Source organism: Cygnus atratus, chromosome 16 (assembly GCF_013377495.2).
Source record: "Cygnus atratus isolate AKBS03 ecotype Queensland, Australia chromosome 16, CAtr_DNAZoo_HiC_assembly, whole genome shotgun sequence".
In the NCBI taxonomy this organism is placed as follows: domain Eukaryota; kingdom Metazoa; phylum Chordata; class Aves; order Anseriformes; family Anatidae; genus Cygnus; species Cygnus atratus.
The window spans coordinates 2190941-2218618 of NC_066377.1; the positions used below are offsets into that span (position 1 = coordinate 2190941).

At 50.5% G+C, this 27678-nt stretch overlaps 1 protein-coding gene across 1 annotated transcript in view; it reads left to right on the top strand.

Moving 5' to 3' along the window:
* The first annotated feature begins 5007 nt into the window (after nucleotides 1-5007).
* MYT1 (myelin transcription factor 1) overlaps nucleotides 5008-27678 on the top strand; it is a 31755-nt gene continuing 9084 nt past the window's right edge. Inside the window, exons 1-14 of the mRNA XM_035548490.1 lie at nucleotides 5008-5062; nucleotides 6921-6951; nucleotides 9931-9993; nucleotides 10741-10987; nucleotides 11832-12711; nucleotides 13284-13418; nucleotides 14833-14923; nucleotides 16461-16574; nucleotides 18048-18262; nucleotides 20892-21016; nucleotides 21743-22012; nucleotides 22556-22710; nucleotides 23993-24055; nucleotides 24278-24346. Coding sequence (XP_035404383.1) covers nucleotides 5008-5062; nucleotides 6921-6951; nucleotides 9931-9993; nucleotides 10741-10987; nucleotides 11832-12711; nucleotides 13284-13418; nucleotides 14833-14923; nucleotides 16461-16574; nucleotides 18048-18262; nucleotides 20892-21016; nucleotides 21743-22012; nucleotides 22556-22710; nucleotides 23993-24055; nucleotides 24278-24346 — 2513 coding nt within the window. The remainder of the gene's footprint in view (nucleotides 5063-6920; nucleotides 6952-9930; nucleotides 9994-10740; nucleotides 10988-11831; nucleotides 12712-13283; nucleotides 13419-14832; nucleotides 14924-16460; nucleotides 16575-18047; nucleotides 18263-20891; nucleotides 21017-21742; nucleotides 22013-22555; nucleotides 22711-23992; nucleotides 24056-24277; nucleotides 24347-27678) is intronic.

Consider the following 27678-nt stretch of genomic DNA (forward strand, 5'->3'; position numbering starts at 1 on the left):
TAGACGTCAACTTAAACTGCTGCACGTGAAATCACCCCAGCCTTGAATGCTGGTGCCGCAGAGGCACACGGTGCAGCTGTGGCTGTGCCAAACGTGATGCTCAGAGCATCTTTTCTGGTCCACTTCACTCTCTGCTACTGCTACAGAGCATTAGTGCTCTGTAAATGTTTAATTTGCAGCATTGTTGTTTTTTTTTTGGGGGGTGGGGTGGGGCAGGACCCCTTTTGCAAATGAAAACTGACAGCACAGCTGAAGGAGGCTGGTTGTGACAAAGCTACAGGTTTTAATTTGGGGGAGAGGGCGGAGGTACAAGCTGTGGTTTTGCAATTAAAGATGTCAAGGCGAAATCCTCCCCTGACTCAGAGCACAGGGTGTCCTTTCTCGGCAGCAGCAAGAGAGCAAAAGGCAGCCGGTAGCTTGTACAGCTGAGGACGGGGCTCTCCATAGGTGGAACGTCAGGAAGATTTAAATCGAGCAGCAGGAGAGACCCTAAAGGAGGAGCGGGGAAAAACAAACAGCCCCAGAGTGTGGTTATAAAATAGTGCCTGGGAGCTACGGGGCTGGTGCGGAGGCTTTCAGCCACTTTCAGCCCTTTTTAAAAGAAGAGCGAGAGTCTTGAGCAAAGAGTACTTCTTCCTCCATCCCCTCTTTATTTATTCTTTAAAAACTAATAGCTAGAGAAGGTGCAGCGTGACGGAGCCCTCCGCGTTTCCCGCAGTGAGCGGTGGTGCCCTGGCACTTGGCAGAGGGGGATGTGGAGACCCAGATCCAGGTCTGCCACCCACACGCAGCCTGCAGCAGCCAAGGGGGGCTACCTTGTGGGGTAAGAAATAAAACTTTAAAAAATCAGGCCGGGCCATTCAACCTCATTTTTGCTGCCTGGCTTGGGTTGGCTCCATAGCCCTCCACACCGGCATCTAGGTGGACCCTGGGGTTAGCTCAGGCTGGTGAGGCAGCCCCTGGGTACAGAGGGAGTTGGGGGACCACAGTGCAAATTAATCAGAACATTAATTGTCCCTGGTGAGAGCCTGAAGGAGTCTGACTGCTGGGATAAGGTTGTTGGTGGTGGAGTTTCCCACGTGCCATCCTTCTCCCTTCCTTTAACTCATCCTGGCTTTGAACCCAGCCCCGAAACGGGGCAGTGAGAACTGGGCTGTCCTCCCACCCTGCATGGCCCGAGAGGAAAAACCAAGAACAAAACCACCGTTCAACCGTTCTGTAAAACATCGTTTCTTCTGGCATTTTCCTCCTCCTCCCCTACCTGCTGAGCAAGTCTCGGTTTTGTTTTTTAATTGAGCAGAAGCTGTCCGTGTGTCCCTTGGATGCAGCTTCGTGCAAAACGTTTTTTGCAACATCCGCAGATAGGCGCTGATGGAAGTTCTGCTGCTTCCAGGGTAAAATAAATATTCCTGCTGAATCCTCACCTCTCTTTGGCCAGCTGAAGGCTTCTTCAGCGTGTTTATTTTCTCTGAGCTCCGCGCTGCTATTGAATACATATAAAGTATTACTGCTGACCGTGGGGAATTTCAGCATGGCCCTTAATGGGGGATTTGCATAGAGCTGTCGAAGCCCCGGCGCACCTGGGTGTCTGGGCGCGGGAGGCTCCAGTGGTTTTATGTTAACGCCTCGGTCTGCCTTCAGAAAATAAATGTGTATTAAGATAAGAAAGGAGATGAAAATATCAACCGTGTAGGTACTCTGCGAACTTAAACTTCAGATCCATTCCATTGCTGTAGTTTTGGCAGCAGAGCAAGACGTCTACTGCACAAGGAGGCTTTTAAAATTCACCTGGTGCTCAGGTTAAACTGTCTTTCAAGTTTCTCTTTCTGAACCTCACTGATCTAGGTGTGCAGCATCAGGACACCATCGGTACTGTTTGTATTATGTTGGGAAGTTCCTTAGTGCAGGGCAAACGTGGTAAGAAATTGTCCTTGCACCAAAACACCTTCAGAGAGAAAAGGGCAGGAGGGAAAAGAAGCCCCAGAGAGGAAGGGGTACTCTCCAGGTCACCCCACCTGGCAGCGACAGACCACAAAGCTGAATCCTGATGCGAGCATCCTGACCCGGTGCAGGGTCTGGTGTCTGCCTGGTTCCGTGCTGTTGGCTTGGGAAATCCTCTCGGTGTGTGAGAGAGCATCCAGCCACGAGGCCAGGAGGGGCTGCACGAACTCTGCCTTGTTCTAGCTGCACTAGCGTGCACTGGGGCCAGCACCCGGTAGCAATAATTTATTTTCAGGTTTCCTTACCAATTGTGTGCTTGTGTATGCAGGGTTTTTGTCATGAGCTGGACTCAGGGAGAAAGTTTGCACAGTGAAGAGGAAACCAGATTTGGCTGCTGTTGATTTAAGCTGAGAAAAGGTGACCAATGGTAGAAAACAGTCTGGTTGGGGAGCCCACGCCATCTCTCTGGTGTAATGGGACCTTCTCTGCAGGGGAAAAAAAACAATATATATATATATATTTTTATAATTTTTTATAAAATTTTATATTTTTATATATATATATATTTTTAAGCAGGCCATGTCATGCAGTAGTGCAGGCCAGGCAGCTTACCTGCCTTTTCCAGCCTGGGTGAAGCTGGTGCCCAGCTCAGGACCCTCCTGCCCCTTTTCCCACGCTGTCACCATGGACCCTGTGCTCTCGTTGCCCAGGGGAGACAATTCTGCCCTGAAAGAGGTGTTGAAGGCAAGGGGAGGAATTGCTCCGTTGAGGTGTCACAGCGTAGAGAGGAGCTTGGTGTTAGCTCAGGAGTGATACCTAATTTTTTGAAGGCAGATGTTGCATGCAGTGGGATCTCTCCCATTTATAAGCAAACAGCTACAGCCTGTCATCCAAGGGCAGGTTTAAGAAAACCGAACTTTTGCTCTGTGTTTCCCTCAGTCCCAGCCCTCCCTCTGGGCTGTTTTGAAGACAGGCTGTGAAACCAGAGCCATGTCCATCAGCTCCGCTGGCCGGAGCCAGCACGTCACAGGCACTGCCCGCAGCCCACCCTGCTCTCGCTTTGAATAATTTATCCGCAGGAAACCCGTATTGCCAAGGCACCAGCCGAAAGCGTGCCAGTTCCCTGGGAAAACTGTCAAATGAAAAAGAAAAAAAAAAAAAAAAAAGGCCCTTTCTGAAATTCATTTTGGTAGAACGCAGGCTCCCAGCAATCAAATGTATCAGGCGCTTTGTCGGCGCGCGGCGTTAGCTCGCTCGCTCAGCGCACGCCGGCTTTGAAAGGCTCATAAATGTAATGAAGTCCCTTTGACACCTGCTCCTCTCCACACTTTAAACGTAAGCCATTGGTCCGCAGGGAACCGGGGCTTTAAAAATAGAAATTATAGTAATTGTCTGCTGTGTTATTGGGAAGATTGTAATAAACGTGGAGCACAACACCGCGGTGCCACGAGCTGAATGCTGACAGGATGCATAAATTGCTCCAGGTTTTGATTTTTTTTTTCCCTTTTCTTGAGTCTCCCTATCCAGCAAATCACAGAAATGAAGGTGTGTTAGTGCTTTGCTGCCGGAGGGAGGCAGTGGGAGGGAGAGATGTGCTGGGGACACTTCAGCCCTCGCTTTGAAGAGTTTCCAGCTGCGGTGCCCCATCGGCTGGGACCTCCATCCCTGCTCCCTGTCTGCCAAGGATCCATCCAGAAAGAGTTTCGAGGTGCACGTGGGTGTTTGGAGGCACCCACTGTGTGTGCATTGTCCCCACCAGAAGCGGAGCAGCTCCCATGTGTGTCCTGTCCCATCCCACCTCCCTTGGGGTACCACAACATTTTCTTTTGTCTCCTCATTTGGGGATGGCACAGGAGCTGGTCTCATCCATATGGGACCTGTAGAGGATGCTCCAAAGAGTACACGCCAAAGAGAATTTGTTTTTATTGCATCAAATTGCACTCAGAAATCCTTTTTCCCCCTTTTCTTTCTTTCCCAGGAGGAAATGTCCTGGAGCATAATGCTCTACGATAAAACCTAAATCATCTCCCCAGTCTACTCCGATCCCATTCACCTCTCTGTTCACTCCCTGATCCTCCATACCCCATTGGTATTTGCTGCCAAACACACCCGGTGACTCAGATTTTGTGACATTGGGATTTTCATCCCTGCTGTGGGGCTGCAAGAAGAGATTTGGGCTGTCCACACCAGAGCAGCTACAACCGCCTTAGGGCAGGACAAGGAGAAATCGGCTCTCGGGCCCCTTCAGCATCTTCCCTGACAAGTTCAATGCAGTACCACTTCTGTTATCCTTCTCCCCTCACCTGGCCATCCCCTGCTTTTGCTGCCACTTCAGCCAGGGCTGATCTCAAAGCTCCCACCTACGCCACGGCGCAGGCACGGAGACTGAGCTGCAGCCACGCGCTGCTGCATTCAGCCCTCCACTACCTTGTGGCACGCTGTGATGTTTAATTAATAGCGAGTGCTTTGAAGTCCCTGGCGTTACTTATTCATGCCCATATTCCCCGCAGACCCTCCCGTTTGATGTCCATGTTGCAGAGGTTATTTAGATACACCCTCTGTGTCAAATCTGAGCACAGCGGAGAGGTTGCTCTTTAGAGCACTACATGAGAAGTTGCCCTTCCCGGGCACAAGATCAGCTTGACCGAATATTCAGAGATTTCCGAAGGCTGAAATGTGCTGGCTGCTCCCTGAGTTGCTCACAGTAGTTCTGAATCACCTGGTTTGGTGTAGATACAGGGAAATTTGGTCTGGCCTTAGCAAGGGACGCTCTCTGCCTCCACCAGTGCGGTTCCACCTGCGTGTTCGGCCCTCCATGGACCCCCAGCAGTGAGTCCGTGCTGTGGCCTGGGATGGGGAAATTAACACAAGGTTGCTAAATCTGGGAATCGAAAAGAAGATTGTGCCTTCTGCCTTTCAAATGAATAACTTTGGGTTGAATGATAAAAGCAATGCAAGAATTGTCTGTCTCAGGTATTTACCCAGAGCAACAGCCCTGTGTGAGAATTGCCTTTAATGATAGTTTTCACGTTGTCTTTTAACCAATAGCTTCTCTTTCCATCCCAGATGAGTTTAGAAAATGACGATAAGAGAGCACGCACGCGATCGAAGTCTATCAGAGGTGAGCAGCTGATCATCCTGCTGCGCGCGGAGGTGGTACCCGAGCTCCCTGCACTTTGCTTGTTCCAAAAGGGCTTTGATTTGTCAGGTCCAGGCTGGTGGCTCTTTAAATTACACTCACCGCCTCCCCTCCAGCCCCACTGAGATTTGTCCATGAGCCTGGAAAACTCCCAACTACAAGCCTTTACAGCGTCTTGTAATATTTAACCCTCCCTCCCTGCTTCCCTCATCCCTGATGCCCAAGGAAAAAAAAAGAAAAAGAAAAAAAAAAAAAGAAAAAGCCCTTTGCGTGCTTTGCTTGATGGGGATCGCAATTGCTGTAGCTTCAGATCAGCTCCCGGGGCTTTCATCATGCACACTCTGCTAGTGGCTTTGAAGTTGTACATCTGAGAGCGCCTGGCAGAAGTAGTGCATGCTGCAGAAGCAAACAGGGCTGTCTCCCGGCAGGGACACGAGGACAAGTGACTTGTTAATGCAAAGCTTGATTGATATTTATTTTTCACCTTTAAAATATTGCTCAGTTCCCTCTTCACGTGCTTTCGGTCTGGGAGGAGGAGAGGCGGTCTGGTGCAGAGCATGGTGCATCACCTCGTGTGATGGGTGCAGGGCATCCTCGCAGTATTTATTCCTTCTTGTGGACGTGGATTTGATTAATTGCGAAGGTGGCTGGCAGGGATGGATGAATGGGGCTGGCTGACATGAAGAGCAAGGGCTATAGGGGTTGCAGCTTCCCGCATGCAGCTGTGCTGGCCCACCTCACTTTGTGCTGGCCTGCCTTCCTCCTTGCACTTTTCAGCATCTTTTTTAAAACCAAAGGAAAAACCAGATGCTGCCAATTGTGCTGAATCAAGCTGGATTATGTGGGTTTTATTATCTTGCTGCACGTCCGTAAAAGTGCTCGCTCAGGTTGCTAACGAGAGCGGCCCGATTCTATTTATTTTCTCACACCCTGCCTTCGCCACACTTGAATCTGGGTTTCTAGATGTGAAAAGGTAATTTATCGAATACACCGTGGGATTTGCCACTGCCTCCAGTTTGTTGAAGCTTGTGAGTCATCCCACGGGGAGCTGGATCCCAGGAAACCCAATTAGCTCAAACAAATTGAGCAAATGTGTTATGGTTTTTAGCTTAGACGAATTTAGCTTGTGTTGTATTTTTTTTTCCCTCCCGATTATTTGGATTCCTTGCAGAGTGGAAGGTTTTCAGCAATGATGCGATGTTGGTGTATGTTGTTACTGTAAGCAGTGGGATGTCCTCTTAATCACGAGTGGGGAATAATCCCCGTCCCCCCACGAACTATTGTTCACCCTAAAAGCCAAGTGTCTGAGCATAGGCGGGGCTCTTACGTAGTCCAGTGTGACAAAGGAAGGAGAAAAAAATGTGCCTGTTGATGTTACAGAGGTAAACATGGCCATTGCAGCAAACCAGTAGTGAACTGTGCAATAAGTAATTAAGGGACATGTTTTAAAGGCAAACACAGAGAGGAAGGCATAAGAAAGCTCAGTCCTTACTTATAAGCGTTTGAATCCTATGCATATAAATCAATATAGCTCTGCTGACTCTAAAGTTGTCATTTTGAGATGGAGGTACTCCCTGATGCTGCAAACATGCATTTATGGGCTTAAAGCTAAAAACACACAAGAGGATTTCCAAGGCAAGTGTATGATGGCATGCAGCAAACATTGACAAAGTGGGTTGTCCTTTCGTTCCCAAGTGGGATGCCTCTGGGGGCAGTAGGAATGCAGCAGCTGTAGGAGAGCATCCCCCAGGGAGGGGAGGTGCCCTGTGGGGGCTCAGACCCTTAATGTGTTTTTGACCGTGTCTTTGTTTCCATTGCTGCCTCCTGCCCCTTCGGCCAGTGCCCACGGAGCTCATCGGCCAGGAGGTGAGGTAAGGACCCTGCTCCTCCTCCTCGGTGGTGGTGGGAGGGATGGAGACCCCAGGCTGGGGCTCGCTCAGGTGAAACCCCGCTGCTGCCGGCCTGTCTGGGGACCGGGGTGTGGGGAGCAAATGTGTGGGACTTACAGGGTGGAGATCTTGCTGGTTGGCTTATATTGGACCAAAGAACCTCCATCCGCCCTCTGTCCTGCCCAGTGTAAACTCCAGCAATGCCTGATGCCCCTATTTTATGGAGGTTGTTGTCTTTGATGATCTTGCAAAAGAGCAGGATTTCTTTTCCGTGTAGTTCACATCCTCCCCTTGCCCCCAAACAAAGCCATGTCACATCACTCCTCGTGCCAGATGCTCCTCCTCTAGCCCTGCATCCCCTGTCAAGCCACCGAGGTCTCGTTGTCACTCATTTAGCAGCGCTGGCATGTGAACAGCAGCAGCCCAAAGAGCCGGAGCGAGCCTTTGCAGCTCTACGGAGCTTCTCATTATAAATAACAGCCTCCCCCACCTCTAAGCTGCCTTTAAACCTTGCACAAGGGCTTATGCAAGAGGTGGGAGTCTTTAACCTGGACAGGCACTAATAGCAGGGGCTGCCTCTCTGATAGAAAACCGTGCGTGTCAAAGAGTAATTGGACCTTAACCAACCCAATCTCAGCGCATTTCTGCTCCTCCACTCCCCGATGGCTCTGGAGAGATGGAGGAGCGAGCGGCAGGCACACCACTTCTCCAACTTTTATTGCTGAACACTTGAGTGGAGGTGGTAATTGGAGCAGGTGACATATATAAGGGGCAGGACGGAGCGCTCCACAAAGCCATCTCTGCAGCTGTCACCTAATTGCCTGATTAACTGGACGATTAATCGACTAATTGGAAGCAGGGCAACGTCTGCATGACAATAAGTGGCCCTTTTGTCAAGGAGATGAAGGCTTCGGGGAGAGGGGAGCAGGTCCGGCAGTGGCTGTGGCAGGGAAGGAATGTGGCTTTCACAGACCCCAGAGGCCCTTTCTGCTTCCGGGACCCCAGCCAAAATGCGTGAAACCCCCTGGAGGAGAGCGGGGACAGAGGTGTGGGGATGGCTAAGCCTGGTCCAGAGCGTGGTGAGCATCACCTCTGCTTTGGGGGCTTTGTAAGGGATTAAATCCACGCACCGGAGACATCCCAAATCGCCACCTGCTTTGGGAAACTCCGATGCTGAGCTGCTTGGCTTGTTCTCTTTTATTATTTACTGCAGGCTTCATTTCACCACATTAAAAATGAGGTGGGGGGAACGAGCTTTAATTGATTCAGGAAAGCTTATAAAAGCCTGTAACATCTTCATCAGAGCTGCTTTTGTTTCCTGCTGAATGAAGCCTTTTTCAGACGAGTCACTGGCACCATAAACACCGCTCTGTCTTCTGCCTGCACTCACTTAACGTGTGTCTGGGGCTGCTCGGCACAGAGCAGCCTCAGTCGTGACTGAGGACAATTAAAATTAAGTAGACTTGAAGATCAGCAGCAGAGGGAGCAGTGAAGGGGGCAGCCCCTGAGCATGCACGTTAGTGGGATGAGATGCTTTTATATATGGTCCTGAGCGTTTTGCTAGGGAAGGGGGGGGGTTGTTGGCAGGACCCCAGGGGTGGTGGGGCTGTTTTCAAATCCTCCAGAAAGGGTTCTTACCCAAAGGAAGCATTCTTACAATTTCTGACAATTCAGCAACCCATTCCTGTCCTGTTTTGGGGTTTAATTCTTTTATTTGAATGCAGCAGTCCAGCTTGTGCATGGTGTTGTGGGGAGCTAAGCCATTAAGAACCCACCATTGTGCTCCCATTCACCTTCTCCCGAGCTTTTTGCAGGGGCTGGGCTCTCTGCTGAGAGCAGAAACTCTGCATCCCTAAAGCCTGACTTGGCACTTGTTGCTATTTAATATCATCCCGTGTTTTTACTCCAAGACTAAAAGGCTGGCCGGATCCCCTCTGGGCTGGCGATGCCTTCTCCCTTTGCACTGTCATCAGGAGATTTCATTAGCGCTTCCAACTTCCCGGGCTGAGGGTGATACGGTGCTAAATGAGGTTATTAATCCTACACGACTCCAGAATCCCTCAGACGTCAGGCGAGTCACTTGGGTATCCTATAATCAATGCCGTAATCTGGTTTTGCCAGAAAATGTTTGCTTTAATGCTTTTTATCTGGAGCCCTTCTTGCTCTCGGAGCTGGGATTAATTACCCCTGCAGGGGAAGCGTGCGGCCCCGCGCCGAGGGATGCAGCACGCAGGCAGCGTGGCTGCAGCCCCTGGCAAGGGCAGCAGCATCTGTGAGCGCTGCCCAGAGCTCCCGGGAAGTCTTTAATGAGTCCTCTTCTGCAGGGCAGCAGGAGCAAGTGCAGGGATTTGGGATTTTTGTCACCTAAATGCCATCCTTTTCCCCAAAAGCGAGCCTCCGAGGTGCTCTGGAGGATTCGCCTCCAGGTGACTTTCACCCACTGTGCTCTGGCTAAAAGCTGAACATCCTCACCCCATTCCCTGCCTGCTCTTTTCATGAGGGCTCCCATTTCTTGGTGCCAGGAGCCCCAGTTCCCCAATAAGCCATTACGCAAGTGGAAAGCCCATGTTTTCCTCCAGCACCAGCAAAAACGAAAGCTGAAGAATGGGAAGGGGGGGAGGCAGAGTGTAGTAGTTGTCTGGTTTTTAAAAGCTTGCTCTTACACATGCAAATCTTTAATTAAACATACTCATAAAACTATAATGAACCGTTCATCTAATTAAATGGGGTGAGTCATTTCATTAATTTTTAGCAAACTGCAAAGCTGCTCTCCTGCCCTCCTCACTTGGAATTCAAAGGGACAAGCTGAAGCATTTGAGGGAAATTATCTTCCATTTTGTGGTTATTTTGTTCTTTGTGCACAGAACCTGTTTAACTGACCATAGTTTATACTCTTCTAATTAAAAAAGAATTCTCCGGGTCCTATTGCTGTTCTTGATGGTTGCTTGTTTCCTTCTCCAGCTGTCCTACCCCAGGCTGTAATGGCTCAGGACACATCCGTGGGAAGTATGCGAGGCACAGAAGGTAAGGCTGGGTCGGAGGTAATGGGGATGGAAACATGCAAGCAGGAAACCCAGAGACAGATGTTCCCTGGAGAAACTGGTTCCTTGGAGGATGGTTCAGAGCAGGAGCCAAACACAAATACATCTCTTGCTCTCTCTCCATCGGTCCGTGGGGTCTTTCACCAGGCTGACAGCTGCCTTCACACCGACCCCAAACCAAGACAGCAGTGCCTGGCTCGGGTGCCTGGTGTCAGTGGGAGCTGTCAGCAGGAACAGATTTTGGTCTGCTCCGTGCCTTTATGGACATGGAGAGGAATGAGAGCCCGCTGGCTGCCTTGGAAGCCATGCCAGCAGTAACCAGTGGTTTTCAGATAAATTTAGTTACAGCGGTTGGTGGATGAGCTCCAGAGGCTGGTTCTGTGTCCCCTGCCTGGTTTCATGGTGGCACTGGTGGCCAGCACCAGCAGTGGTGCTGGGAACCATTGGTCCTGCTGCTCCCCGAACACCAACTGTCCATGGGCAGACTGGTAGCATGAGTCTGGCAAGCTTGTGCTGACTTCTGCATAAAGCCAATATCAGGAGATGCACAAAGTCAAGATTTGAGAGCAGATCTGGGCAAAAAGAAAATCAAAAAATGCTAAAAAGCTGGGGTACTATATGTGTTATTTTTTAGTATTTGTGTATTTATCCCACTTGCCTTTGCCTGCCTGGTTGAGATGCCGTAGACATGCCTTCTCACTGGGCAATGCCTCCTTGCTCCCACCCGCAGCCTACAAAGCTGCCCTCTAGCAAAGAAGAGGAAACTTCAGGATGCGGAGGCCGAACACCTGGTGTCGAAGCGAAAATCCCACCCGCTCAAGCTGGCCTTGGACGAAGGCTACAACGTCGACAGCGACGGCAGCGAGGAGGCCGAGGCGAAGGAGTCTGGCTCCGATGAGTCGGAGGGGACGCTGGAGGAGGACGAGGCGGAGGCGGTGGAGCAGGAGGAGACCCGCAGCCCCGAGCCAGCAGAAGGTGCTTTGTCATTATTGATTGCTGAGCTGCGTTGTGGAGATGAATAAAGGGCAGTGAGTGTTAATAACCAGGAGTTATAGCTCCTCTGAATCGCGCGTTCCGCAATTATTGTGTTTGGTGGAAGCAGGGCAGCAGAGCTCTGGTTAAGCCGTGATGGGTTACAAGCAGATTGTCTCTGGAGTCTTCAAAGTGAGAGCTGCTCCATCAGGGACGCTCCCTGGGGAAAGACCCCTGGGAAGCACAAAGGAGCTGTGTGTGGTGGCGAGGGCGGCAGCCCGGGCTCCTCCATCGCCGCCCTGGTGCAGGATCTGGCCATCCATCCTCTTTCCAAGGAGAGGGGTGACAGGCGGATGGGCTGGGTGTCTGTCCAGGGTCCTGGCACCACCTGGTGCAGAGCCCCTGGTTTTGGGAGCAGGGGAAGCACGGGGCCAGCTGGCTGCTGATGGTCGGGGGGCCAGGAAGCAGTGTACATCTGAGCACCGTGAAAGCTTTCGTGAGGAAATCCCCTTTCTATCTGCCCTCCCCGAGTGCAATAAATTAGGCTGCTCCAGGGGTATAACAGCAAGGCTCTGGTTTCAATTAAGCTTAAGGAAGACAAAGAGATGTTTACAAGCTTATATCATTACTTTATTTTCCTTTTTTTCCCCTCTCTTTTTTTTTTCTCTCCTTTTTTCTTCCTCTCCTTTTTTTCCTCTCTTCTTTTTCCTTCTTTTTTCTCCTTCCCCCCCCTTTTTTTTCCATCTTCTTTTTCTTCTTTCTTTTTTTACCTCTTTTTTCCTCTTCCTTTCCCTTTTTTCCTTCCCCTTTTCCTTTTCCCACTTCCCCCCCCCCACCCCCTTCTCAGAGAGAAGCCCAGCAAAATCAACCCATTATGGACAAAAACCAGCAACAAGCACATCTGGGCCCAGCAAGGCCAACTATAGCAGCTATCAAGAAATAATCGCCAACTCTCTCCTAAACCTAGGCCAAATAGCGGAGGAAACCCTCGCCATCGAAGGGCAGCTGCCCGAAGCAGAGCTGCAGGTCTCCAAGCCGCCGTCCAACGTTGTGCACCTGGTCCACGAGGACGCGGGAGAGGAGATGGTGGAGGAGTGCGACAAGGAGATCATCATCCAGACGGAGGACGCGGAGGAAGTCATTGAGGTCACCAGCGAACGCAGCAGCAGCGAGTTGTGTCCAGAGCACCGGGATGACGCCAGCTGCGAGGAGGCCTGCAAACTGCCCAAGGCCATGCAGGCTGAAGGAGAGGAGGAGGAGGAGGAGGAGGATGAGGAGGAGGAGGATGAAGATGAGGAGGAGGAGGAGGAGGAAGAAGAGGAAGAGGAGGAGGAGGAGGAAGAGGAGGAGGAGGAGGAGGAAGAGATGGCTCCCGAAGTGATCTGTGAAGAAGCTCCTCACACTTCTCAGGATGCCCAGAAAAGCCACTGTGAAGGGCAGTTCAGCCCAAAGCCCGAATACTCGGTCATCGTGGAGGTCCGCTCGGACGACGACAAAGACGATGACGCCCGCTCCCAGAAGTCAGCCGTGACCGACGAGTCGGAGATGTACGACATGATGACGAGGGGGAACCTGGGGCTGCTGGAGCAAGCCATCGCGCTGAAGGCCGAGCAGGTGAAAATCGTGAGGGAACCCAGCCGGCTGCCGGGAGAGCACGTAAAGCACTTCCAGGTGGACGAGAAACAGAGCAAACCACTGGACAGCATCCGAAAGAGCTACTATGGCAAAGGTGGGGTATGGGGGTGAGCCTCTGTGGGTCTCCTTCCTTCCCATCCCCAGGGACAGAGCTGCTCCGCTCCATGAAGAGTGGGCTGCTGGGGTGGGTTCATGTCCCACAGTGGGAATTTAGCTACAAATCCATGCCCAGAGAAATGGGGACATCCTAGAGGTCAGCAGTGAATGCATAAAATGATGGTGGTCTCTGGGTCTCAGCAGGGGAGTTACTGGGTTAAAGGGCTCTGTTGGCCTTGCAAATCTCAGCCTGGGCTGGAGGGCCGGTTTCAAAGCCAGATGGGTTTTGGAGCAAGGGCAGGCGTTGGGCATGGCCAGGCAAGGGGTTCACTGTGCACTGCAAGCACTGCTGCTGGGCTGCCTGCTCGGTCTAGAGAGCAGCTCTGTGCTGCCAATTTGTTTCCAGTGCTACAGCTCCACTTTCATAAAAAAATCTCCAAACCCAAAGGTTTCTCCTTCATTGACTGGAAGAGTGGTGGGAGGCATCCGGGGCAATTTTGCAATGAAATGTTCCACACCTTTACACCTCTTCCCCTCCAAATCTGCTAACCTGCATCCCACAACCCCTAGATCCCTCGAGACCCGAGAAGAGAGAAATCAAATGTCCAACGCCTGGTTGTGATGGGACTGGCCACGTCACGGGACTCTACCCTCACCATCGCAGCCTCTCTGGTTGTCCGCACAAAGACAGGATCCCCCCTGAGAGTGAGTACATGCTCGGGTGCCCAGCAGGATAGCACAGGTTGCTTAAATTAGTCCGGAGTCATATTTCCTAGAGGGACTTTTACGTCTGATGGGTAGAGTCATCTCAAGGGTAATGGGCACTCCAAGGAGTCCAAATGGTGTGAATTTTGCAAATGAGTCCCTAGCAGAAGTCTGACGTTAACCCCTGGGGTATAATGGTGTCTCTGGTGTGGTATGGTGCTTTTCCAACTCATTCCAGGACGCTTCTGTCCACCAAGGTGGTACTGCTCTTCATGGGAAATGCTAAGGAGATTACAAGAGAGTCAGACCCTTCTTAAAGATGTTAGCACCATCCTGTGGAGGATGAGGTCCCTTCTATGAAAATCAAAGGTGCTTTGAAAATGACTGCCCACCTCCAGAGATGTGTTGAGCAGTTCCCACCTTTACACTGAATTTCTTGTATTTTTCTCTATTTGGGATATCATATTTGGAAGGAAGAGAAAAGTGTTCTCTCCTGATGTCCAACTGTGATGAGGGGGTTGCCATCCGGCAAAGGAGAGGAGGTGCTCAGGACGTGTAAGGCAGCTGAGTATCCTCCTGTGCTCTCGTTGCTGTAAAATTCATGAAGCACTATACTGAGATTCATCTCTTCTCCAGGAAATATTTATCAGCATCATAACAGATTTTTATACACATATACATAGAGAGAGTTTATTTCTACCTCTCTACCAGCATCCTAAATAGTTTTCCTTGTGCATATACATAAAAATCAATGTTGTATGTTTACGATAATGGCATAATAGACCAAAAAATAAAACCACCACACTTCTTTATCAGTAATTTCAAAGGTTGCAGACCTGCTATAAAGACAGACTTGCAGGAAACGAGGAGGAAGTACAGCTATCTCTGCACAAGTTCAAATGCAAGGAAAAATATTAATAAATAAATAACACAAGCTGTGTGCTTCAGAAAGGCTTGCAAATCAAATTATTTTCTTTACTTTTAAGGTCAGCACTGCAGGAAGCAATAATCCTGAAGATTAAAACTTTAAAAAAAAAATCAAACAAAGACTAGTCCTCAGGATAAAAGCAGAGATACAACTTCAATCACTTAAAACTACCTGAAATGGGGAGGCCTGGCTCCAAAATGATGGAAGGCAGGAGGGGCTGGTTGGGGAAACTGGACTGCAATCAGCAAACAGGGACAAAGCCCAGGATGTGCGCAGGGATGCTCTGACCTGGGCAGTTCTGCTTTGAAAATCTCTTATTTTTTTTCTCCACGCAGAAAAATTCTAATTACAGCATTTCACATTCCCTGATTTCTAGGAAGCCAGTGTACAAGTCTTGATGATTTTGTCTTTTTTTTTTTTTCTCTGATTTTTATCGAGTTGTTTTTGCCTCCCTTCCCTTCTCCCCCTCCCCTTCTCGCTCCGAAGTTTTGGCGATGCACGAGAACGTGTTGAAATGCCCCACGCCAGGCTGCACAGGACAGGGTCACGTCAACAGCAACCGCAACACGCACAGGAGGTACTGCCTTCCACTTCTTCTGCCCTGCAGCCAGCCCCAGGGGCACAGGTTTTGTTCTGGAGCTACAGCCCTCGTGCTGGGAGATGCTCCAAGCAGGATGGGCAAGGAAGGGGTGATCCTAAGACAAAGAATAATACGGGAAAGCACAGATGGGGCAGGGATTTCTGGCTGGGAAGTAGGGCAGAGCAATGCTTCCAGGCTCAAAGGTGGATGTCATGGGATGGGGGCTCAAGGAGGAGACACATGGAGCCAGGGGAGCAGAGGGTGCCTGGTGATGTTTGCTTGTGTGGCACTTTGCAGGATTTTTAGGAATTGACACAATACTTGGGCTGAAATTAGTCCACAGTACAGGTGAGCTGGGAGTTTAGGCCCTGCTGCTCTATGCCCTCAGCCCAGGTGTAGCCAGGAGGGGACAGGCCGGTGCTTTGGTATCAGTAATTATACCCCGTGCTCTGGCTTCAGTCAAACCCCAGAACTTTTACAAATGGGAAGGCTACAAGGAGAGGGGATGGTGCTGTTCAAGCTAGAAACCATCCCAAAAGCCAGACTAGCCTGCGCTACAGGGATCTGCTCACCAGTTTGTGATTTATTCATTGTGCTCACGCTTCATTAGCACAGAGTGCCAGTTCTGCGAGCATTACCATGCTGGTAGACACGAGGTGAGAGTTTACTGTCACCCATCCAGACATGGCTGGGGACCACGGGGGCAGCCACCCTGGTGATGCCTCCCTGTAGCTGTAATTGCTAGAGGAAAATTAGGGAAATCTCCTGGGTTAATTGAGAAACATGGTTTGCTGCAAGCAGTGAGATCGCAGGGAGATTGAAGTGAGGGACTGCTCCCAGGGGGTTATGGAGAGGGCTTCGAGCAGGGTGCTTTGCTCTGCCAGCCCCAGCCCTGAGCCTGGCGGGGGTCCCTTGGTGGTGGATTCTCTGGGGATGGGGGCACCTGAGATGGTTTGGGGCTGTAAACCCCTTACACTGCTTGTAAGGCATTTCTACCTTCCCTGAGCAATCGCTGCTAGAGCCAAGCTGGTCCCGAAGAGGCACAGCCAAGCTCATGCAAAGGGTGAGTGCAAGCAAAAGCCCTCGTAGCCCCCGACCGACCCCAGGCACCGTGTGCTGGCAGCTGTGCACATCAGAAGTGCAAATGTTTCCCAGCCAGCACCCCTCAGAAGGCTCCCTTCAAACAGCCTCAAAAGAGACAAATAAACACAAATCAAAAATGCCATTTAACTGCTAAAACTCCCCGAAGAAACCAGCCTGGCCTCTGCTGTGCTCAGCCCTGGGCAGCTGCCTCCCTCCTCCATCCCTCGCACTGGTGATGCTCCGGGGCTTGCCCCAGAGAGATCTGGCAGCTCTGCTGCTTGGCAAGACTAACAGTACACTGGGATAATGCTAACCAGAAAAGCCTTAAATGCAAACATTTTTCTCATGGGCTCAGTGCAGCTTTGGGTCTCTGAAATGAGAGAGGATTTCCATGTGCATCCCTCATGCTCTGTTTCCTTCCCTCTCCCTTTTTTCTTTTTAACTCACACAGTTTATCTGGGTGCCCCATTGCTGCTGCTGAAAAATTAGCCAAATCACATGAAAAGCAACAAACCCAGTCTGGTGACCCTTCGAAGACCAGCTCCAATTCTGACCGGATACTCAGGTACATGGTGTGGGAAGCCAGCACCGGGGACCCGCGCCCACAGCGGGAGCCAGCTTGCTCCAGCTGTATCCTGATACTGCTGAGTCCTGTTATTATGATCATAGGTCTCGCCAAGGTGGGGAGATATTTAATTGATGATCCCAGGGAGGGCATTGAGGACAATGAATTGCTTCTGTAGCATCAATTAATGCTGAGGCTACAGGCCAAAGGGTTTTAGCAGCGCAGCAGAAGGCATTTGTGCCGATAGCGCTGCAATGCAAACTGCCAGAGAATTATGGCTATTATATTAGCATTATAAGTAGGGTGGGCCTAGGGAGGGGGAGGAGGAGATTTCGGCTACATATAAATCACTCGATCACAGTTTCACACAAGTCCTCCCACTTTTCTTCCTTAGCCCGCACGGGTCAGAGGAGAGGAACCTGCCACTCATTGCCAAACCGCCCGCATTTATTTTGTAATTTCACCCATCTCTGTCTTCCCGGGAGAAAGGGCTGTCTCACAGCAAGGATGTCCCTGATAGATGCTGGCTTCCGTAGCCGACGTGATTCATGAGGCTACAGATGGATTGTAATATGGTTAGTTATTTCACAATGAGAGCAGGAGGATAGGAACTGCAGCACGAGCCCTTTCCATGCTGCGCTGAGCAGCGCTCCCACCAAGGCATCAAAGTCGGATTAATTTATTTATTTGCTCCCCAGGACTGCTGAGCACCCTGGTGCACCGGCGCTGAGAGCTCGGTGCTTTGCAAAGGAAGGCCATTCGGGGCGATTACTTATTTATTTGCAGCGGAGCCTGCGATGGGCGCAGCGTGCTCTGAGCACATCACGAGGATGCTCCATGCTCCAAGGAGCTCCCGCTCCGAGGACTCGCTGGTAGAAAGAGGTCACGGGAAGGAGAATAACAATGGGCCATTTATATACAATTTATATGCAAGACAAATTGATTCATGATAGGCAGCCCGGCAGAAGCGGGGCTTTAGGAGGGACTCTGCAGGCAGGGGAGAGGCGCGCTCGGCTCGGCTGTGCGTCAAGCTTCCCTTTGCAGCCAGGCTGCAGAGGGGCTCAGAGCTGGATTGGGGTCCTGATGCCTTCATGTGCTGTCCTTTGGCACAGCTCCCACGGGCGAGTGGCACCTGGGTGTTTACTCACTGCTGTTGGAAACATGCTGCCATGTCACAGCAGCCTGCGGGGGTATTTTGGATGACACCTCAGCTTTTGGTTTAAAAAGAAATTAAAAATGAAAAACAAACAAACAAAAAAAAGAAAAAAAAAAAAAGAAAAATGAATTTAATGGATCCAAACCAGGTGCAGACTTGTTGAGGGACAGAAAAGGGCTGTCACTGCCAGCTCTTCCCCTGCAGCCCCTGGGGATATCCCCACCACGTTGGTCCCCCCGCACTACCCCAGCTGCTGGTGCCACCTCGGTCACACAGAGGAAATGAGAAATTACCAGTGCTCATTGTTTCGTCCTCAGGCCTATGTGCTTTGTGAAGCAACTGGAGATCCCTCAGTACGGAAGCTACCGGCCCAACATGGTCCCAGCCACCCCCCGGGCCAACCTGGCCAAGGAGCTGGAGAAGTACTCCAAGGTCACCTTCGATTATGCAAGTTTTGATGCTCAGGTTTTTGGCAAACGCATGCTTGCCCCAAAGATTCAGACTAGCGAAACCTCACCTAAAGCCTTTAAATGTAAGTTGGGCGCAGGGAAGGGCTGGGTTTTGCATTCTCTGCCTGTCTCAGCACCTCGCGTGCCGTGAGGCCCTGGGGAGCATCGCTTCGGGGTGCGGGGAGCGTCCCGGGGCTGAGCCTTGTGGGGTGGGAGGAGAAATGGGGACGGGATGGGGAGGCTGAGCTGGGTCCTGCAGCACATCCCCGCTGTGGGGAGAGAGACACGGGGCCCGTGGCTGCTGTGAGAGCTTGGCCTGGGGGAGAGGCCCTCGGGCTTCGGGTTTGGGAAGAATTGCCTGGAGCGGTGGGAGCATTAATCTGAGCGATGGCTCCAGGTGGGATAAGTTACACAGTTGTCCTCAGTTGGTCCCCACTGCTTTGCAGTTCATATCTATTGATCTGTCTTTTCTCATCTAGCTAAATGGATTATAGTTCTCCTCTCTTCCATCTTACGTATGACCCACTCCATCCATTTGTCTTCTCAGCTGCGCTGGGCTCTCCAGCGCTGCTCCTATCGATCACCCCCTCCCATCCTCCGCTCCCTGTCACAGCCACCCACCTCTGCTCCACACCGAGGCTCTTGCACTGGTTACAACACTGTGATGACAGTGTGGGTGAAAATGAAATTAAACCCTCTGGGATGGGTTCTCAGGAGCTGTGCAGGGAGCCAGCCTGCCCCAGCCCTGTGCCAGGGGACCAACGTTTAACGTCCCCCCTCTCTTTGACACCAAACATGCTCCTGAAGACATCTTGCTGAAAAAAAAAATAAAGATTTAGGAGACCAGTTTGCAGAAGTCAGCAGCCTCAAGAGGGCTTTCTGTCTGGCTAATCCCACTTCCACAATCCTGTTTAATCCTGATGCAGCTGCTCTCTAAAAAGTGCTCGTACTTGAAAGCATCCCGGTTGTTGCACTACAATGGAAGCTGCCTTTATTACAGTACTAAATCTGTAAAGGATCAGACAATGAAATTGGATGGAGGCCAGAGAGCACAACTGCCACTGTCATCCTGGGTTAGGGCTGATGGAAAAGTAATTTGTTTCCCAGCACAAGTGATTCTCTTGCTGAATAGATTGTGTTATTTGCAATATTAGCAAAGAATTTTCAGGGTAATTGTACTGACAAAAATAATTCCAGCAAACCCACTAGGATAATCCTTTCTATTTTTTCTCATCACTTATTTTACTAATTTGCTGATTGCGAGTCTATTAGTGGTAGAAATACTTACGAAATGGAAAAGCATCGCTGAGTCTACGGTGTGAAATTGAAATTGGCATCTCGCGATCCTGGATATTGTCAGGTTGGGCTGGCAAACACCCGCACTCCGCAGCGAAGATGTGGATTAAACCGGACTCAAAAATAAGCAGCCATACACAAGAATAACCATTTGGGCAAGCTTCCAATGAGTTAATCAAAGCGACAAGATGAATATGATTGCCAATCATAGCAGGGAAATCTGTTCCTTTCACTGAGAACTTATTTTAAAGAGATCTTCATCCAGAGGGATTTATACTCCCCTGCATGTGTGTGCATCCCTCCCATTAATGTCAACGTGCATTATATACGCACACAGCCAGGAAGAAAGCAGTCCTCGGGAACATTAGCATTTTATAGTGCCTTATATTTCCAGTTTGTGATGGCAATCGTGAAGTCACTCTGCTCTGCAGCCACAGCCGCCCGGGTCGTCCTGCTGCTCTGCCACCAGCAGGACAAACCTCACAAGTCTTCCCTGGGTGAGACTCCTGGGTTTTCCCTCAAAACGTGCAGAGGGAAATGAAATGAGAATTGGAAAATTTTGCTGATTGATTCCGAATACAATCCTGCGGTGGTTCAAAATCAGATGATCCCATCTGCACCCACTGAAACTGCTGACTTCAGAGCCCTCCTAAATGGGTCCAGTTTTTAAACTGGGGCCAGTTTAATTGTGGGTTAACCTTGGGAGCTACTGACTTTGATTTCATAGGGTGCGAAGAGAGCATAGCACCTCCAGGATCGCACTGCTATGTGCTGTGATATACAGTACCAGTGCGGAGTAGTGACCATGTGTGGCTGTGCAATAAATCTGGTTACTCAGACGTATTTAAATTATATGTCAGCTGTCGGAAAATACATATTTCACCAGTGTCATCCTCAGAAGCTCATATTTCATGGCCGTGGGTTTGCTACAAATGTAATTTTTTAACTTATAAGTGTTCAAACGTGCTGCAAGAAATCTCCCTGCAAGTCAGCTCCGTGGCTAAGTTAGGAACAGAGAGAGAGAAAAAATAAAAGATCTGGGAAGCTCCTCTGGGCTTTCTCCTTCAGCACCTTCCACCGAGGGGTAGCTTTAATGAAGAAAAGTGGGTTCGGGGAGGCTTGATGGCAGAGCCAGCTAATGAACTGACTTTTCCCACCAAGAAACCATCACCACACAAGATCCCAGCAGCAGCCAGCATTGCTCCTATTGCACCTCCCTGGCAATCCAGGGCTGGTAATAGCAGCGGGCTGGCGCTGCCGATGCGCTGCATCAGACTGACTTGCCCGTGCCAGTGATACCTTAGCCTTGTGTTGTTCCTTCTCTTTTTATTCCAGCCAAACCTTTTCCAAAGGCCTCCTCCCCCAGCCACAGCCCCTCCAGCAGTTACGTGAAGAGCACTTCATCTTCCTCCACAGGCTTCGACTACTCCCACGACGCCGAGGCCGCGCACATGGCCGCCACCGCCATCCTCAACCTCTCCACCCGCTGCTGGGAAATGCCTGAGAACCTCAGCACCAAGCAGCAGGAGGCCCCCGGCAAGGTGAGCTTCCAGCTGCAAGTGTTGGAAGGCAAAAAGACCTTTTTTTTTTTTTTAATCCTTCCCTTCCGTTTTGAGCTTTAAATAGACAGAAATGACAGGCTTGTCGCTTGCCACCCTCTCCCTCCCGACGTGCTTTGGGTGATGTAGCATTTAGAGGACATAATCTTGGCTTTTTGTGTGTTCTGGAGCTGCATTGTAGTTCAGATTTACCCTTTGGAGGTGAGACTCTCCCAGGGAGATGCCCAGGGCTGGTTCCAGTTGCTCGCTGCTCAGTGTCTGGTGCCATTTGAGGTTTCCCAGTTGCATCCAGGCTGACCTCCAGCTGCTTTTCAGAGGAGCGTGGGTTTTCCAGAGGTCCTGTGCCACACTCCCAGCTTTGGGCAGATGTGTTGGAGGCCACAAGACATCTTAAATAGCACTGGATGTCTGTGTTCAGGCAATTGATGCAAGATGCCATGCTGCTTTTAGTGGAGGGGTGCATTTGCATGGCATGTTTCTGAAAACCTTTAGAACCTTCTCAGGTCATGCCCATGGCAGGGGCAGGAGCTGTGTGGGCTTTAAGGGCCCTGCCAGACCAAACTGATCAGTGGCTCCGTGATGACTGACTGCAGAGAGGACAGGACACGAATAACCTGTTCCCTAACCTCCCCCATGACAAACGGGGAGAAGATCTCCTTAGGGAATTTCTGGCAGATGCTGACGTTGGGCTTATTTCCCCCTTTTCAGTCCATGGACATTGAGGTGGATGAAAATGGGACTCTGGACTTGAGTATGAACAAGCACCGCAAGCGGGAGAGCACCTTTCCCAGCAGCAGCAGCTGCAGCAGCAGTCCCAGCATGAAGTCCCCAGACGTGTCCCAGCGCCAAAACAGCACCAGTGCCACGAGCAGCACCATGACCTCCCCCCAGTCCAGCCAGACCTCCCGCCAGGATGAATGGGATGGGCCCATCGACTACACCAAACCAAACCGCCAGCGGGAAGAGGAGCCAGAAGAGGTGAGCTCTGGACCTTAGGTAACACCTCACGGCGGGTTGAAGACCATATTTTCTTGCACAGTTCTCCTGTTTTCCCCCAGCACCCCTAGTTAGCTCTCTGAGCCTTGGGAGAGATGTATTACTGCTTTTGTTGGTGTTACCAGACATCAGCTGCAGACTATGGGGCAGGAGGCAGAGCTGTCCTGGGGTGAACATGTGCTCTTGGCTCCATTGAGGAGCTCTTGCAAAGGAAAAGCCCACTGTGTGCTCTGTTGTGGGTCTGCTGTGCTTGCTTTGCTGTAAATCCTTCCTTCATTTGCACAAGAGGTGCTCCTGGTGACGTTCCCCAAGATATGAGTTCTATGTGCCGTTAGCATGAGTCCCTACATTTCTCCTACAAAAGGGGGAAATTGCAGACTGTTTGGTTTGGGGACCGAGGTGCTTACAGGGCTCAGCAGCGTTGCCAAAGCTGCAGGAGCTCTGAGCTGGGATGAACCATTACATCCACTTCTCCTGGCACCATTACATCCACTGCATGCCCTTCTCCCGGCTGTTCTCTTGCAGTCAGAACCAGCAGCCCACTCGTTTGCCTCCTCGGAAGCTGATGAGCAAGAAGTGTCGGAGGAAAACTTTGAAGAACGAAAATACCCAGGGGAAGTTACTTTAACCAACTTCAAGCTTAAATTCCTCTCCAAGGACATCAAGAAAGAGCTGCTCACGTGAGTCCTGCCTTCTTGCCTCTTCCTCCGATGCATATAAAACATGTGCTCAGGGCAGCCAGGCTGGCAGCAGACAAAAATTGTAGGAAATACCTTTTAAAATGTACCTTCTCATGGAGGTTTTGAGCTTCAAGGTGTCTCATTGAGAAGGCAGGACTTCTGCTTAATGCAGAGCAATGAGCTCCATCACCGTGAAGCTGCAGGGCCACCAAACGTGAGCTCTGGCTGTGGCAGGACTGCTGCCATGCTGCATTTTGCATTACAGAGGGGTCTTAACTAAGCTCTCGTCTGTGTATTCACAGTGTTGGATGGGGGAGAAAAATAGACCCAGATCTGTTCTATCCATGCTGACCCTCCAAAGGTTAAGGTTTAGAGCTGGACCCAGGCGCTGCAGCCTGGACCTGTCTCTGCCCCAATGCCCCTTGGGATCCGTTTGGAGGTCGTGGTGCTGAGGTCTCCCCTCCCAGACCACCCTGCAGATCTTTTTTCCTGCACGTCTGACCTTCCCGTATGCTAAAGAGGGAAGTGTGGCGAGCCTCTTTTTGCTGACCCTATACAAGCTGCTTTTTATTTGGCTGCGCCAGCAGGAACCTGAGGGAGCCATGTGGACAGGCGGGGAAGAGGTCTGGGGGGGGGGGCAGAGCAGCAGCAGCAGCTTCCTAAATGAGCAAAGCGCACACCAACTGCCCTGTGCAAAGCTCTCAGGGCTTTTTTAAAACCCAGCAGTGATGTGAATAGCAGTTTTTGAGGTAGAACCCTTTAGTTGTATTAGAAAGGTAGAGAAATTTCCTAAACAGAAACAGCCCCGGAATAAATAAGCGGTGTCACAGCCAGCCCCCAGCCACCTCTCCCCATTTAGCATCCTCTCTCCTTCCTGGCCCCAGGGCTGTAAGAAATTAGCTGCAGTTAATCCAGGAGCTGGCTGCGTCTGTTTGAAGCTCCGTGTCTGGGTGCAGACCTTGGGCCATCTCCCGGCACCGATGGAGGTGTGGAGGTGCTGCTCACCTCTGCCTGCCCGCAGCCCCCCTGCTGGCACACGGCAACACATCACTTTCTTCATATTTGCCATGTTTTTTTCAAAATTGTGGAGGGTCCTTGTGATCTTCTGGAAATAAAAGAGGCATGAAAAGAGGGTGGAAGTGGAAGAGCCCGGGTATTTGCCCGCGAGCAGGGCCGATGGCAGGGACAGAACCCGAGGAGGGTTTTACTGACTGTGTGCGTGCGTTTTCGGGTGAATTCATTCCCTTCCAGCACTTACACTTGTGGTGTTGTTGTTGCCCAGTTGCCCTACCCCAGGCTGTGACGGCAGCGGACACATCACGGGAAACTATGCCTCTCACCGCAGGTGGGTTCGCCTCTTTTCCATGGCTCAGACTCTAAATACGACTTTATTTTTTAGTATATTTTTTCACCATGTGGACGAATTTGGTTCTGTTTCCTCCCCACCTTCTGTTGCCCCTCTCCCTCCCCACGCCCCAGGCCTTTTTCTTTTTCCTTTTTTTTTCCCTTTTTTTTTTTTTTTTTTTTTTTTTTTGCTTATCCAGATATTCCATCTCTTCTCTTTCAGCCTTTCTGGTTGTCCTCTTGCTGACAAGAGCCTCAGAAACCTCATGGCTGCCCACTCTGCTGACCTCAAGTATGTTTGCGCTCAACTTGGATCTCCTTTTTTTTTTCTTTTTTCCCCCTTTTTTCTGTCTTTTCCCTCCCTGCCCCCCCTTTGTGCTCTGCTTTTGCTTTTTTTTATCCCTTCCCTTCTCCTTCCAAAAGCCGATAAGAGTCTGCCTGCAAGGTGCTCTGTTGGACCCCAGCCTCTCGCTGTCATTTTGGGACGGCAACAAAATGAGGGAAGACATATTTTGGGGAGAGGGGGATCACGGAGCTGTTCAGAAATAACTCAGACCCCTGGCAGGTTTCCGTTGGACACCTTAGAAATAAGCTAATTTCTTTTTAATTTCTTCCCTTTTAATTCATCATTTTTGTGTGGCTCTCAAAGAATCCAAAGCCAGGATAAAGGCACACCCTTTAGGACTGGGTAGAGGCACAGCTGGGAAAATACTGCCAGGACATTGCAAAAAGAAGACATTTATTTTGGAGAAGCCGGTGTGCTGATTTTATTGCTAAATATAAGGGGCTGTTGGGGATAAAGTGACAGAGATTTGGGTGTCTGATTGGTGGGGCAATGATGGCAGGGCCAAGCAAATGGTGCTGGGCAAGGTCGGATCCTGAGCAGCTGCGAAGGGGCAGATCCGAGTGTGCATCTGCTAACTGGGGGCAAAGGGCTCGTGGGCACCTGGATGTCCGTGTGCCCGATTCTGATCCTGAAGGGAGGAATCTAGCCATGGTATTTCCATTCAAATATGTTCCTCCAAATCCTGTTTTCAGCTTTGCTCCTCTCTTCCCAATGCTCCTCGTTTTCAGGAGGAGCTGCTGCTTCACAGGGGAGTTTCCCAACTTCTCCTCAGTTTGCATCCCCTGTAGAAAGATTTATTAGAAATTGTATTTAAAATCAGCAGAGACCATGGGGGGACCCGAGCCCTTCCCCATCCAGAGCACACCTATGAGGGAGAATTAATGGTGAATATTTTTCCCACATCTTTGCCGTGGAGCCAGCCTTTCTTTGCAGGCTGGTTCCCCTCTTAGCGTCCTGCTTTGCTGAATCCAATTTTGGGATTATTTTGACGGTGACATACTCATAACCATAACCAAGGAGGCCTCTGCAGGGGGCTTTGCATTGCATAGGTTCACCATAGAAAAACTAAGTCCTGTGTCCTGTATGCAGCTGGTGATGCTCAGAATAAATAATAGCCAGGTGGGGGCCCCTTTGCTCAGTAAAGGTGATCAGCAAAGCCCCAAATCCCCTTACAGTGAGGGTCTGGGACTGCTGCAGGTGCTGGTGCCAGGAAACCATTTGTTAACCTCCCGTTCTGCACCAGAGAGGTGGAAAAAGTAGCTGGATTAGGTGACATTAATAGAATGTGCCAGTGGATGGCAAGGACTCTCCTGATTAGCGCTAAGTACACTTAATCGTGCATTATAGGTGATGTACATTTTGGAAGAAGCTCTTAAGAGAGCTTTGCTGAACTGGTGTTTCTCCAACAGCCTTAAAGAACAGCCTGGTGATCAGGCAATTAGTGGTAAGATATTAAAAGCTCTCAGGAACAGCGCCCATGCCCAGTATGGACGTGGTGAAAAATGGACCGGAGTCATCATTCAGCGTCTAGAATGATGCACTGCCCCGTGCCCCTCGGGCATCTGAAGTTAGTGCTTTTTTATCAAAATACTACATAAAACAGGTAACTCCTGGCCCAAACAAAGCCTTTCAATGTTATTTTCCAAGTGTTGTCCTGTTTGTATATCCCGGTGAGGACGGAGGCAGGGAGCGGAGGAAGGAGGAGGATTTGGGGATGTTACAGATCCCGCAGCCACAGCTCTTTCACAACTTCAGATAAGGCCGTGTCAGCATTTCCATTATAAATTCTATTTCAGGGGGTTAATATCCCTGATATAAAAAAATAGCTCCAGGCTGGAACATGCAATAAAAGGTCTCTGTCGGAATGATTTGTCTCCAGATAATTAAAAATAAAAATCAAATCACTTCTTTCACCTCTTTAGCGGTCCTGAAAGGCAAGAGGAGTTGGGTGTTGGTGTTTTCATAATTTCATCCCACCCTGAAGCTAGAACAACAAAGAAATAGTTTTGCTTCCTACCCTACCAGGCTTTAATAGGGAAATGTCATGAAAATGTAGTCATCTCCTAAGCCTCTAATGTTTGAGTTGGAGGATTTGCACCCTCACCAGGTCCTGCTGGATGTGGCCCTGTCCCTTCTGCACCGGACCCGGAGCTTTGCTGGGTCTGCAGGTGGAGCTGTGCCCTTACACCATCTCCATGTCACCCTTCTGGGACCAGGACAGGTCCCTGCTCTCCACACAGCCAATATTTTCCTCCAGCAAAGACTCTCAGTGACCTTTAAACCCCAAACCCTCAGAGCTGAGACAAAGAGGAGCGTTTTGATATTTTCTGATTTTAAAACCAAATCAAACGGGGGTTGAGAAAGTGGGATATTTTCTGATTTTAAAACCAAACTAAATGGGGATAGAGAAATTGGGGGCACAAAACCATCCCCCCAAGAGCAGGGGCCCTTTGCAGACTGGGAGCAGCTCAGCACCCCCCCATGGACCCTCCTCAGCCCCATTCACTTGACTGGAGCAGCGCTGGCTAATTGGCAGGCCGGCACACGCATCCTTGGTGAGGACTCCTCACCTCTCTTGCTGGTCCCCATGACAACTTCTGTGGCTCACCTGCGGCGTTCGGAGCGGGTCTTTGTGCCGGTGGCACTTCAGAGCCCCTCACCTCCCTCGCTTCGGTGGCCTTAATGACGCCGTGCTCGACTCGCACCATTATCTGTGCTGCCGCTCGCAGCCTTTGTGCAGCTCTGTGTGATCACAGGCGTGTTCTGCCAGGCTCGGCCCTCATTCACGTGCCTGAGTGCTGGCTGCTTACCTTCAGACCCGTGGTTGTGGATGGGGTCTTCAAAGAGCCCTCTGCAACAGGCAGAGGTGGGGAGGGGGCACCTGAGGGTGCTGGTGATCCCACCTGAGGTCCCCTGCAGGACTCCTGTCCCTACCCATGGTGTAACAGAGGGAGAAGACCGAAGGTTAAGCTCACCTTTTTCCTCGTTCCTTCTTCATTATTTTCCATTAGAGGCATTGGTTGGTTTTAGAGTCTGTTTTTGGGTCTGCCCCCAGTGAGCTTAGCCCCCGGCTGTCACCCAGGCCTGAGCCAAAACCTCCCGATGGGCTTCCTCTTGGCATCAGCCAAGGTGGCCCAGGAAGAGAAACCTCAACAGCCGAGTTGTCCATGGCTGAAAACATTTTTCTGGTTTCTTGGCTGCACTCACATCCAGCCCAATGGTCCAGGAGGGTACCAGTGTCTCCTTGCATCTTCCCCAAGAGGACGGGCACTGTTCTG